The following is a 14698-nucleotide window of genomic DNA, read 5'->3' as shown; positions in this document are numbered from 1 at the left end:
ATAGCAAGCTGCCATCTCCTTTCATCCTCATACCAAATTAAGAATGACATATTACATCCAAATCATAGACCTGCATTATCAACAGCTCATAGAACAGTCTTCAACATAATCAGTGTAAGTAATTTACCAGATAAAAGAATGTTAATAGCAAGTACAGTATAATTTATGTGGACACAAATTGTACCTATCTTTCAGAAGAAGAAAGGCACTGCTGCGTACAAAGAGTGGAACAAGAGCAAGGTCAAGTGTAAGCACTTCTGTTTAACATGCACAGCCTGAAAACAGCAGGAAGAGCTTTCAAAGACAGATGGAAATTATACCAAATAAAGTTATTATAAATAATTGCTGTTTTTATGCTCCTAGTGGGTTTGATATGAGAGGCAGTTATAAATGGAAGACCTATTGTTTAGAAGGCATTTGATGAAGACCTCATTTCATCAAAAGGGTTGAAAGTTTACAACTTGTAATACTAGAGGGAAACGGTCATTTTAGTTAGCTAAGTTTCTTAGCTAGTGTGGGTAGATATATATGAACACTGGAACAGGAGATTTTGTTCACAGTTCTTGCATCTCAGTTATATGTGTCTTAAAAGCAAACACAAGCGAACAATCGCCTTTGGATTTATGGACCATCTTTTCTTTCTTTAATTACCAGTGCCTAAAATGTACTAGGAATGGACTAGACTGTGAAAATTAAGTATTTTCTTGATGTGTACCAAGGCTTGGGGCTTGTTAGTTGCACAAAAGATCCCATTTTGCCTATATTTTTTTTTTCTCTCCTCTTTATAACTCTGTATAATAGGTTTCAAGGAAAACACTCAGAACTGTCATGCTGTATCTTCATAGTATCTAATAACAAAGCTTCCACTTCTCAGGGAACCTGCTCTTTGCATCATGAGTTGTTTTTTCCCAAATCCACTCCTTCAACAAAGGAAGAAACCTCAGGCTCTTCCCTCTCGTGGTAGAACGTGGACTTTCTGAAGCACAGGAGAAAAAGCCACTTTACTAACTGGCTTTCAGAAGGTTGCTTAGGTGAGACACAGTTTGTAATTGATGCAATATGAGGAATGGTTATTACGAGCTGAAATTGCACTCTGCATGGCATGGAGATCACCCCAAAAATGTGTTGGCTACCATTCTGAAAACCTTCATGCTTCAGAGATCAGCTGTGTAATCTGGTGGATGGGAGTAGATTTCTGTCTAATGAAGCTCCACATTTTTCAGCAAGGTAATTAACCTGGAATAAGCTGGCAGACAGACAACTTTCTGGACAAGATGCTAGACTAGGACTGAGGTAAAAGTGAATTTTTCATTGGATTTTCCATAGCCTTTTTTATTTCATTACTGGTCAGTTCTGGTCCTATGTTTTTATGCTATGAAAAAAAGAATTCCATCTCCATCCCCAAATTTACTTGGGAAAAGTAGGGAATAAGTGAGGCCAGACATGCCACACTGATAGTACCTTGTCAGCACATATCAGCACATTTGCTTCTGGGTATCTGCTAATTTTCACCCCATTTTCTTCACCTTCCTGAGTCAGCCCTGTGTCCAAAGACCTGTGTCTCAGGCTTGTGCTTTGGGAGCTTTGCACAGCTGCTAACATAACTCATCTGGTCAATTCTCCTAAGTCTATCCAGATTTTTAGTCATGCTCTGACCAACAGCGAGGGCAAAGTGATTTTAACTGGTAGGTGAACAATGAGAGATGTCAGCACTCAGCAGCATTTCTGATCCCAGAAACAATGCTGGTGATACAAGGACACTTTAACTGATATCTTTTTCTTGAATTACATGCCATGGAGGGTAACAAAGGCAGACTTTCCAAACTTCACAGACAGAAGAGGAATCTCAGTCACAGTCTATGTCCATATATCTATGGATATACACACACATATACACACACACACATCTATACTGAACAAAGGTAACTGAATGAAAGTCAGATATCCACACAGTTCCCTTGTACTTAGATCATGTTTTCCACTGCCCTCAGTTGTGTTCTCACCTGAGCTCACTGCCAAAAACCTTTCATGCTGTACCCACGGCAAGGAAGCAAAGAAGACAGCAGAAAGGCTCCTTGCTGTAAAGACACAAGAGGTGACTGAGGAGAAATTGAATTTCAAATACTCACACGCACCCATTCACCTCACAATGATTCTATGCCTCTATGAAGCCTAAGGTTACAGGCCCATTCTAAACTCCACCTTTTATGTACCAGTGCACCCACATTGTTCATGTTTCAGAAAGGGCACAAGGATACATTTCTCCTCTCTATCAGTGATGCTTCCATCTCAGCAAAGTCTTCAAATAAGAATCCTATAATGAAATCCATTCTTTCTTCTTAGAGACGATGTTGCACATTATTAGTACAAAGGGATATGCAGTGTAAAACATTAATTTCTATTTTCCAGAAGAAACATCTTTGATCTTAAAACAAAGTTACATTTTGTTTCTTGAAAATATCGTACAATATTTGCAGGGTATCCTCTCTCATTTTTTTTTTTTTAACTGATCAACTTGCCTCTTTCCAGAAAGCAATCTGGATGCAACTTGAGACTACACATACATCCTAGAAGATCAATATTTAATAGTAATGTGTATAATAATCCATAAATTTCATAGAGAAAAAGGAATAGGCTTATGATCTTGGCAGGACGGTATGACGCAGTCCTAATCCCAACTGAATCTGTTTGTCAGCAAATAGTTTTATTCTGTATCACCATACTGACCAGAGGTCTGTTAAATTATTTTCAAGCACCTCTCTCATTGCTTTCAAACTGATCACTCAGATCTTTCCTTGTTTTAAATGAAAAAAAAAAATAAAGCCACAAAAAAACCCCAATAGGATAGGGAAAAAAGAGCATATAATCCCTCCCAAAAAGTCTATTTTCAGCAACAGGAGAAAATATCCTGTCTTATGACATTGATAGAATTCACAGAAGAGAGTATGACTTTTCTTCTTTTTTAAACAGGAAATGTATGGGAGAAGAACAATTCCCTAGGATTCTTTTCTGAAGAGCTTCTTTCTTGACTCTTACCTTACTTTCCTCTTGTCAACAGCCTTCTAACTCAATGAATTAATTCAATTTCCCTGAACTCTATACAAGATGTGGACTCCTTTAGATTCCTTTCACAGAAAATTTACTTAGGGGTTAGAAAAATCTTTCTTTTTTTTCAGAAGACTGAAAAATGACAAGCCATAGCTGACTGTCCTGGCATCCTTACAGTTGTACATACAATCTGCAAAAGAATTTCATGTTGCTCATTCCCTTAGCTGCTTGTTCCAATCAGGTTTTGTCTGTTGGGTTGTTGCACCTATAATTTTTGTTATATAATTATTTTCACTAACATCCTGGGTTATGACTCCACACCTCTGTAATCCAAGAAATTAAATCCTGGCAACTTCAATCTAAATGTATTTCAGACCTTAGGTATTATTTTTAAACAATGGACTGACTAACAATTTATATAGTCACAGTCAATTTTTGTGGATAACCTATTTACTCTGCTACATGAAGTAAATATTTCTTTTCAGCTTAAAGCCTCTTCACAACAATGTTATCTACTTTCAAAAACCACTGTGTTTGGCTACCAGTTCTTCCAGATTTAGATAAGTTAAAATCAGATAAGGATATTGGAAGTTGCAGGTAACTAACATTTGTAGAGTGATTGGTCTTTATCCTAGTACTTTGGAGACAAAATTGATTTTCTTTATTCAGTATTATTGAGGGCAACCCTGGTTTCAGTTTGCTTTGTAGAAGGAAGCTGACCCTTCTTAGTTCTGAAAAGAAGCAATGAGGGGTTTTGTTTTGATTTATGGGAAATTCCCCGGGGAATGGAAGAAAATGTTTGCAAATTATAGTAGACAAAACCCACTGGAATTATTTGATGATTGTAATGGGAAGCAATCTCTCAGTGACAAATAATGAGTTGAGTGGGAACAGATTGCTGCTCAGGCAGTACTGGGGAAGAAGGTAGAGGAAGGACATGGCAGGGCCACACCTCAAATCCTGTGTCCAGTTCTGGGCCTCTCACTGCAAGAAGGACATTGAAGTGCTGGAGCGTGTCCAGAGAAGGGCAATGGAGCTCAGAACGGGTCTGGAGCACATCCTATAAGGAGTGGCTAGGGGAGCTGGGGGTGCTAAGCCTGGAGAAAAGGAGGCCCAGGGGAGACCTTCTCACTCTCTACAACTGCCTGGAAGGAGGCTGTAGTGAAGTGGGGCTTGGCCTCTTCTGCCATGTCTTAGGTGAAAGGACAAGAGGAAATGGCCCTCAGTTGTGCCAGGGGAAGTTCAGATTAGATATCAGAAAAAAAAGGTTTCACTGAAAGTGTGTTCAGGTTCTGCAATAATTTGCCCAGGGAGGTGGTGGAGTCACTGTCTCTGGAAGTGTTCAAGAGCTGTCTGGACATAGCACCTGGGAATCTGAATTAGGAGTGACTATGGTGGTGTTGGGCTGACAGTCAGACTAGATGATCTTGAAGGTCTCTTCCAACCTTGATGACTCTGTGATTCTGTGAAAATAATGTTTCCTATATGGATAAGAGATACAAGAAAAATCTGTAAGGTTCAGTTTGCTGCTTGGAGTGAAATCAGTATACAAAGAGAAGATGTTTAGGTTTTAGCAGAAAACAGATCTGACTGGCTAAAATATCCGAGGAAAAACTCATTAGTAGCTGGTCTGAGGCAAATAAAGTTTCTTTTTTTACTCTTAGCCTGAGCTGATGGCTGAGACAGACATAGGGAGATATCAGAGAAAGAGGAGATTTCAAGCAATTTGAGACTTTCAAAGGATGCACTTTACAAGGCACTAAGTATTTTTTCACTAAGCATCTGGGAACTTTTTCTTCATCTACTTCTGTAGAGCTCCCAGAACAAAGACTCCTAACCCCATGTGAAGCTTTTGGTCATTACTGTATCAGAAACTGCAAAAAGAAATCAGATCCAAGCAAGTCTGATACTAGCAATCACAACTGGATACTTGAGTTTACACTTGGGCCTTATTTGTCCTTCCATGACCTTTTCAGAATGCTCTGAAACAACACAAAATTTGTAATTAACCCATGGGTGTATTTTCTTTCAGTTTCAAGAAGTAGTTAAAACAGTTATATTTATTTATTTGAAATATCAACAGCATGGAATTTGAAGAAATAAACCTACTGAGAAAACGCAAAAAGAAAAAAGGGTCCTTTGAAAGTACTGGTGGTGTGCTTTGCTGTAATTTTGCACAGTAGATCATGGGAATATTTTATCGTATATTCTCTCATTTTAAGAGAAGATCAGAAGTTGGTAATACAGCTCAAGAGTTTTGAGTCCATAGGGCTTTTTATTCTCCAATTAGAAACAGAAATCTAGCACTGAACTTACATACAATAAGAGCATTAGAAAGAATACCTCAGAAGCTAACTAGAAATTCAAAGGCATGGGATTTGAAATGTATATTACAGCAATGTTTAAGTCAGAGTTTAACTTAACAGAAGAGATACGGAGCAAAATTACTAGATGGTTGTCAGTGAAGGGTCATTGTGAAAATACAGTAAAATAATGAACATTGTACCACAAGTTTCTCCTTTTGTTTATTCACAATCAACACTTAACATCTTAAGTGAAAGCATGACTGATATTTATATCAGAAGTCACCAAAGTTTATCTGTTTTTAAACCAATTTTATTTCTAGGATTTGCACTTTTTCTGCCTCAAGCATTGCCAAGCAAATTGGAGAAAATGCCCTATCAGCCTGGCTTGTTACTGTCTAGAAGACATATATCTAGTAAAATCCAAAATACAGCATATACCTTATTTTTCTTATGTAATTGGAGAAGATATTGCTGGAATTTTATTCTGAATGTCTGACTTGGTAGAATACAGGTGAGGGTGACACAGGACTGAAGCCAATGCTGAGGGATGCATAGTTTGGTAAGGATGGACTACAAAAGGAGGAATAGAGATTTGGCAGTCCATAAATCCTGCAGGGCTGCAGAGAGTTGGCATTTACCTAAGAAAATACCTTGAAAGAAGTTGTGAAAGAAATGTAACAGCTGGGAGTGCAATTAATTGACAAACACTGAATGTTGTGAATATTAAAAATAAAATGTGTAGAAATAGAATTTTCTTCCAGCTATGTAGACAATAATATTTTTTAATATGTGAGTAGCATTTTGTTTTCAGAATTTTTATAGTATAGTAATATTTTAAATTATTATTTTTACTTCTTTTTTCTGTTTTTAAACTCATTTACTTTGGCATATAAGTGAATTGCATGAGGCTTCATTATCTGAAGAGATCTTTTAAAACAAGGATCCTTTCAGACAAAATAGTGTCTCCCCTTTTGTTCTCTCTCAGAGCAAGATAATATTTTGTTACATCCTACAGTAATATATTGAAGATGCAAAGGCACAGCTATTAGCATTATTAAAACTGATAACTGCAGCTGGTTTAGCTCCTTCTATTTGGTATATGTTTTGCTCCCTTTCTCTGACAGTGTAAGAATTTACTTGGTGTAGCATTGCCCTTAGCTCTTCCTATAAACAAAACCATATTCTTTCTGTGTTGGTGTGCTTAGGTCTTGCTAGTGATTTTTTTTTAAGCCACCAGGTGTTTTGGACCAATTTACACTTTGATGAAAATTTGAGGACAGATACCAGGCTGGTTCACCACTGATGAAAAAAGTTACACAATCTAAAGAGAAATACATGGCTGTTTGAAGGATAAGGTGACAAAATACCTAGTATATAAGTAATGTAAATTTTGTACCTGTAACATTACATGAGGCTTACTGAAATTTTTTCTTTTGTTTTATATCCAAGGATTTTTGTATCATTTCCACAGAGTTACTCCAGTATAAATGATTTTATAATTTGGCTTTGAGAAGGATAGCAAAGAATGAATTAGCTTCAAACTGCCTTTCATTTCCCCTGTTACCCTAGCCCAGGCTGGATACATAATCAGGATTAGAAGGGAGGGAGCAGTTAACCTTGAACATTTACAGCAGAAGTAGAATGGCAACAGAAGTATAAATTATTATGAAATGCCCTCTGGGGATATCAGGCAGAACTCGTTACAGATAGGTTCTGCACCCGTAGCAGATACATGCAACAAATGCAAAACAGTTTCCATGCCAGCTCATTCCTAGTCAAACCAAGAGTTCACAAGATCCATAAATCATAGGTTCTGGATCTCTCCCACTTATTAGAAATGCAAAAGTTATGCAAAAAAGAAGCACAGAAAGGATGATACAGAAAGCTTATTTCAGAGTGGTGCTATATTTACTTGTTAGCACAAATGTATGATATCATGATATTTAAGTGACAAACATTACTTAGCCAAGTATTAAAATACATATTATAATATTAATATTGAAATTAATTCCTAAAATGAAATTATTTTTTTAATTAAAAAAAAACAACATCTGCCTGAAACACCTGAATACCGAAATCTGGATCAAAAGCAAGTTTATTCTATGACCTTTCAGTATTGCTAAATAAGAAAAGAAATATATTTTCAAAATGCAGGGACATTTTCTAAAGGCAACTTGAAAAGTTATCACATATCACATGCCAAATTGTCAATTCTGCATAGTGAAAACTTTTATACAAAATGTTTAGAATTTTCTTTAAAAAACAAAAGACAGCATCACAGCATAATCTAGAGGCAAAACTGAATGATAATACATACCAAAAAATCAAAGATCCTGCACTTAAGAGCTTCCACCATTTTATGAAAATAGTGATGCAAAAAGGCATTTAGAGTGATCAAGAAGGAGAAATCATGATAGATTTCCAGCAACTGTCTTAACAAGCTTTAAACATATATTTGAAATAATCAAAACAGCATGTATTTAAAATTATTTTGTCACTCTCTTGGCCATTTGCATACTAAAAAACTAATTTTGCTCTTCTTAGAAGGCTTTCTGGTCAAACTCTTCTCTGTACACAGGCAATAGAGAAGTAGTTCTTTCTTGAAACCTTAAAGTAATAATAAATGAAATAATGCTTTATGGGCTACATGAGACTCGGTGAGAAATGAAGACTCTGAAGGTATTTATGATTCCTAATGATTGTCTCATGCTGGGGCCTTTACAAGTCTGACAAGAATAAACCTTTCCTTACACATCCTCAATCACTTATTTGTCTCTGCACATGGAATTTACAAACACATGCACATAATTGACTAACATCAGAGATTAGTTACAGGACAAACAACCTGCTAAATAGCCAGAAATATAACTGAATAGCCAGAACCAAAGTTCTGCACAGACAAGATGATTAATCTTAGGCCACTAACTTGTGAATGAAATGCTTTCTGTTCAGTCCAAAAATTGCTCTGCCATGGGCTAGAATCAATTAATAAACTGGAAGCAGTAGCTTAAATTCTCTTGGCCTCAGTGATCTGCAGTAACTTACTTAGCCACGTGAGAATTCTGAATATATAGTTATTAATATTAATGCTTAACATTTTAAAGCTGCGAAATGCGCAGAATTGCAGTAACAACAGCCATGAAAGCACCTAGGACTGGCATAATTGTTACCCTGAAAGATTTGCAGGCTGTGTTTGCTTATTCCAGCATGTACATCATGGCGGAGCAGGCAGGAGACAGGCAGTACCACACACACCCCATAAACTGCCATAAACATAAAATATATAAACATAAACACTTAAAACGTGGATGCAACGGCAACGTACCCTTGAGCAGAGTCATCCAGCCACACCCTGGGCATTATTACTAACTGTGCAGCCCTTCTCTTCTGTCTGGTACTTGTAGGACCTTATCTGGGTTACCATGCCCAGTTTTGGTCTTCTCATTACACTAGCTCATTGTGATTCGGAAGTGAGTCTATGAGAAAAGCTGACTAAGATGGCGAAGGGGCTGGAGAACATGATATATAAGGAGAGGTTGAAAGCTCAGCCTGCACAGCTTAGAGTAGAAAAAGTTAAGAAGAAGCTTTGTGGCTGAATAAGACTACTTAATGGCACAATACCAAGAAGATGGTGTGACAGGGTTCTTGGATGAGGGGAGAGAGGAGAATGTTGACTCCATGTTCAGAAGGCTTGATTTATTATTTTATGATATAGATATTAGATTTTAACTAACTAAAAAGAATAGAAGGAAAGGTTTCCTCAGAAGGCTAGCTAAGAATAGAATGGAATGAATAACAAAGATTTGTGGCTTGGACAGAGAGTCTAAGGTATTGGTCTGTGGTTGGCCATTAATTGTAAACATTCAAGATGGCCCAATCACAGACACACCCGATGCATTCCACAGTAGCAGACAACCATTGTTTACATTCTGTTTCTGAGGCCTCAGCTTCTCAGAAGGGAAAAAATCCTAAGAAAGGATTTTTAATGAAAAGATGTCTGCCACAGATGGTGGCCAGACTTTTCTCAGAGATGGATGGTTTTGGCTGATCCTGTGTTTCCCAAGCTGGAACACGGGAAGTTTTGGGTACTTATTAGCAATTTGTTTATCACAAGATAAAGATTGTGACAGGTAGCCCAGATAAGTTATGGAAACACTGTGCTGTCCTTGGGGTGTTCAATCCTCCATTGCACATGGCCATGAACAACCTGATATTACACATAAGGTCTTGGTCTAGGTGATGTCTAGACATCTCTTTCAATATAAATTACAATTCTGTGATTCTACTGGGGAACTGATTCTTATTCTAATACCAAGAACATTATAAGGATTAACAGAGTTAGAAAGCTAAATAAATATCTTTCCCCTTTCTGGAATTTCCACATGTGACCCTTTGAATACCCAGCAAAGTCCTGTCACATGCCCAGCATATTTTCCCCCTTCTATTCCTATAGAAGCCTTGTGCTTTCTGTGTAACTGTTGTTCCCATCTCCTGGTTCAACTTCAAAAGTTCTGTCAGAGTCCAGATAGTACACTTGAAGTCAAAATTCTGCTCAGAAATTTGCACTTGGAAAGAGCTGCCAGTGCTCCATAACCTTCACTCCAGCAGATAGGAGCATCCTTCATTGTAAGCTGTGTGTTGTGGTGCCTCCACAATGACCGTCTTCCCTTGGGTGAAGGTACAGCTCAGGAAACAGCAAAACTTCAGTCCAAAGTGCCTGGGTCATAGAAACAAACTTCATTTAGCAACAAGTATTGAGGAAAAAAAGAAAATAACTGTCTTTCTCCTGCTGTAGAAAGTCTTCTGTATTGGTAATGGTGTTAGGCCTTTTGCTCCCCCACAGCATCTAATTTCAGAGGAATACCAAGAGACACCATTCTACAGTAGGTCTATGAACACGCATATCTTCCAAACCAGCTTTTGCTGGTGGTGACCTGTCTATCAGCCCTGTGAGGTAACACAGACTGGTTCATTACTCCTGACATACAGAACGTCCCCTTCCAGGCAGCAATACTTGTCTCTGTTTAATGGCAGGAAACCATCACTGGCAGACGTGGAACCTCGGAAGCTGAATAATCACGGAATCGCAAAATAGCTCAGGTTGGAAGGAACCACAGTATCCAACCTCCCTGTGCAAGCAGGGCCGCCCAGGGCACACCACTGCGTCCAGACGGTGCTTCAGTATCTCCATCGCGGGAGACTCCACAGCCTGTCTGAGCAAGCGCACAGGAAAGAAGTTCTCCCTCGTGTTCAGGTGGAGCTTCCTGTGCACCAGCCGTGTCCTACAGCCGGGCAGCAGGGAGCAGAGCGCGGCTCCCTCCCTCGCTCGCTCCCGTCGTTCCCGCACTGCGGCTCCCCGAGGGCTCAGCGCTCCCTCAGGGCTTCGCGCGCCGCCCGCCCCGTGTTTACCTCGAGCCCCCGCCCCCCCGCCCCGCACGTCACCGGCGTGGCCGTGACGTCAGAAGGGCCGGGGCGGCGCCCGGCTGGGCGGCGGGGGGCGCCCCCAAGATGGCGGACCAGATCCCGCTGCGCCCGGTGCCGCGCAGCGCCCAGCGCAGGGCGGCCTATTACAGCAGCGCGGCCGCGGCGCAGCGGCACAGCAGGTACGGGCGGGGCCGGCACGGCGGCCGCTGACGCCCCCTTCCCCTCTCCTTCCCCTCTCCTTCCCCTCTCCTTCCCCTGTCCCCGGCTGCGGGCGGGGCGGCGTGCGCCCCTCGCCCAGTCCCGCTGCCCGGCGGGATCCGGGACCGCCCGCTCCGCGGGGAGGGCGGGAAAGGGCGGCGGCCCCGCCGCGGATGGCGGAGGGGGGTGTTGGCAGTCATTGGCTCCCGCAGGCCTCCGCGGCGGTGGCCGCCTCTCCTGGGCCGCTGTTCCCGTGTCCCGGCGGCAGGGCCGGGGCCGGGACGGGCTGCGGTGGCGGCGGGAGGATGCTCAGGGCGCCCTCGGCCCCGCTGCTCCCGGCGCCAGCCCCGCTCCCGCGGGTGCGGCCTTCGCTCGCCCGGCCCCGCCGCCCGCAACTCCGCGCAAGTCGGGTCCCTTGGCAGGAGTTCGCCGAGGAGAGGGATGCTCGCGGCGGGGGGCTTCTTTGGGCGTCCTTGGTAAATGTGCTGCGAGCTAGTTGTTGGGGCTAGCACGGACACCATTCCTGAGTGTGGCCATTAAAATGGTTTCAAATTCCTTCAAAGATACTCTATTGGGCTTAAACAATTTAGAGAAGACGGATTAAAGATCTGCCATCAAATTGTTTCCAGGCAAAAATTAAGCGTTGCTTTGCTTCCCATTATTCTGAATAATTTCTAGCTCTGCTCTTGTCGTGAGTGTGGAAAAACTCTGCTCCATAATTTTGGTATCTCCACTGGATAGCACTCTTACGGTGGATTATGTGATTGTACTCACTAATTACATGTTTCTTTCCTCTTTTAGTTCTTGTAGAGCATTGTTTGTGGGTAGAAGGACTGGAGGGAGCAGTTGTAGGATCTGAAGCAAATGGACTTGCTAAGAATAGATAGTTGGTGCTCTTTTTCTAGTTGAAATACAGTGATAAATCTGTTTCATAATGAATAAAATGTGATAAATCTGTTTCATAATGAATTAAATGTATTTACTTCTTTGTCTGGATGCGATAACCAACAAAAAAGGTTGTTTAAAGCTGTGCAAAATAGGTTAGGCTTACATTATGTTGTCTTGATTCTTAAACTAGATAGAGGGTTTTTTTAATGAACATTCACAAGTTTGTAGGACAGTCTGCCATAGTGTTAGCCTTCCCCATCACACTAATACTTGAATGTCTGACAACTTGTTGTAGGTTTGTCCTCTGTCTTGAGGTAGGGCAGTGTCATCATCATTAACCCTATACCTTAGAGAATTGAATCAGAGAATGCTCTTACTGAAATTTGCTTCTCAGTAGGTGTTGGGCTTGGGAATAAAGAGGAGGATTTGGTAGGCAAAAATTTAGTCCAGACTATCAAAGGTACTGGGAGTTCTGTAGGTAAACCAGGAGTGCTCCGGTGATGCTGTAGATGGGATGGCTTGAGTCCATAAGTCACATGGTTACACAGGTTAATTGAAGGTGTGTGTGCAGGTGTCATTGTGGTTCTTTAGACAAACTGTTTAATTGTGGCTCTTTATAAGCAGATTTGGCAAACTGTAGGAACTAGCAAGGATCTACCAACTCGTTACAGATTTGCTTCTTGCCCTCTGTCTTTGATCAACATTGCTCTCCAAAGATTGTGGGTTATATTCCTTCCAGTTTAGATGACATCTTTCAGAGTTAGGGTCTTTTATAATCTGTGTATTTAACATATTGATCCTCCATAAAAGAGATTATCTGTGTTTTTAGTTACTTTTGTGCAGCTTCTGGTAGGTATATAAAAGCTTTAAAAATTGACAGGCTCATTTATTGTGTTTCTTCATTTTTGATCACTTGATTAATGAATTGCTTATCTGAGCTCTGAGAATCAGAATACTTACACCAGCCTCTTCATTCACTTTATGGTTTTATTTTTCTTAATGTGGGTTGAGTAAGTTGGTCATTCTCCTTCAAGAATACCTTACTTTGGATTTGTGAGAGCACCTCTGGAAGGTGTCCTATGGACCTGCAGTAAAGGCATGGCAATGCTTGTGTGGAGTCTACCACAGCTGTCTTGTGTAGAGTCCAAGGGGAAATACAGCAGTGCAAAAAGTGGAATTACAACTTGTAAGTCTTGTGGCTCTAAACTTGTAATTGAACTACAGCTTCTATGTCTTTATGAATGATTCATCCTGCTTTTCCAGTCTTTATCTTCAGCACAGACTCTGAAGAAGCGTTGCATTCCTGTGGAAACTGCAGCAAAGGTCCTGATGTCAGATACTTATGAGAGTGTTGAAGTGAAGTCACTGAGGTCTCTGATATGCAGAAACCTATCATGTGCATGTATGCTTGAGGATTTTGCCTAAAAGGGTGTAATAAATATCTCTGAAGATGTCTAGAAACAAACACCTATTAAAACATACTGGAGTTGGCATGTTGGGTTTAATCCAGTGCTGTTGTTTCTGGACTTCAAGACTTTTTGACTTGGTGTGATTTATTTTTTCAGTGAAGAATTTACAGTATCTTGAAAGTCTTATACACACATCCTTAACTTTAGTGTGGTAGTGTTTTTAACTCCAGTTAATTGTCCTGCTGCTGTGCAACCTCAGTTAGTACAACTCATCAGTTGCTAACCCTTATTGGCCTTGCAGCTAATTTGTAGAATGACTTCTTTTGCTTGAGCTAAGCAGTCTGTAGGACTCTTTGCCAGTGTTTGTGTAGCTCACTTTGCAGTGAGGACAAAGATTATCTCAGTGTTTGTCACACTCACTGTTTGTCTGTAGTGCACGTTGTGCTTTTGAGATTTATTTAGACAGATTGATAGTGCATATTTTAAAGATGGAATATATTTTCCCATACATATCTAAAGAAACTTCAATAATATGCACACTTCTGTATAAAATTGTAGCCAGCTAAGAATCATTAAATATCCTGCAATGTACTTTTATACATAAATAAACATGAGAAGATGATGTATTTTTATATATTTATACTGTATGTGTTAAGGGCTGTTAAAAATATATTAAAAATACATATTAAATATTACCTATGGTTCAATGAACACATGCATCCTGTTCTGCTTTTATTTCTGATGTTTAAGCACAACTTATTACTTTTGCAGTAGAAATTCAGCTTTTACATTTTCTCTCATCTTTCCCTACCTCAGATGGACAGAGAACTATTCATGTGTTGCCATCAACAATCAGAGAAATCTGTCTCGGAGGAAAAAGTTGTTCACCTTAAAATGAATTTGAAAAATCCTTGCTATTGTTTAGTATATTCAATTTGCGTAGTTGTAAAAAGGCTTGGGGGAAAAAACTGATTGGTTCAGCACTTGTTTCAGCACCTTGTCCTTCAGCTTGAAGGTTGTTATCTACAGGGAAATAATTGCTGCTTTTTGTTTACATGGTGAGGGAGAGAGAGGAGCAGAGAACATTCAGGTTCACCTTAAATGTGCATTGAGGCTTATTCTCATCTGTTTGACTTGTGTTTGTCATCATCAACCACAGAGTAATCAACTGCTGACCACAGGAAGGAAGTTGACTGTGCTGTCATGTGAGGTCGGTGGTAGGAAAACAAGAAGCCTGGTGGAATTTTGAAGCTGATAAAGAACTAAACAGTAGTCAACTATCATTTATCCATAAACAAAATACCTGGTTTATTCAGGTGTTCTATGCTTGCTGCTGTCAGTGAGTGATTGTATTTGGCCTAATAGGGCTGAGGCAAGAGGTATTGGGACTCTTGGGCTGGTACCAGACAATCACATCTTTCCAGC

General features: G+C 40.2%; 1 protein-coding gene across 2 annotated transcripts in view; it reads left to right on the top strand.

Moving 5' to 3' along the window:
• The first annotated feature begins 10834 nt into the window (after positions 1–10834).
• The window catches only part of ATP9B (ATPase phospholipid transporting 9B (putative)), a 156600-nt gene continuing 152736 nt past the window's right edge, over positions 10835–14698 (top strand). For both annotated transcript variants that reach the window (XM_058024553.1, XM_058024544.1), the window contains exon 1: positions 10835–10957. In XM_058024553.1, the coding sequence (XP_057880536.1) occupies positions 10863–10957 (95 nt within the window). In that variant the 5' untranslated portion in view covers positions 10835–10862. The remainder of the gene's footprint in view (positions 10958–14698) is intronic.

The sequence above is a fragment of the Melospiza georgiana genome, chromosome 1 (genome assembly GCF_028018845.1).
Source record: "Melospiza georgiana isolate bMelGeo1 chromosome 1, bMelGeo1.pri, whole genome shotgun sequence".
NCBI lineage: Eukaryota > Metazoa > Chordata > Aves > Passeriformes > Passerellidae > Melospiza > Melospiza georgiana.
The sequence above is the reverse complement of the archived record's forward strand: the minus strand, read 5'-3'. Positions and strand labels throughout refer to the sequence as shown.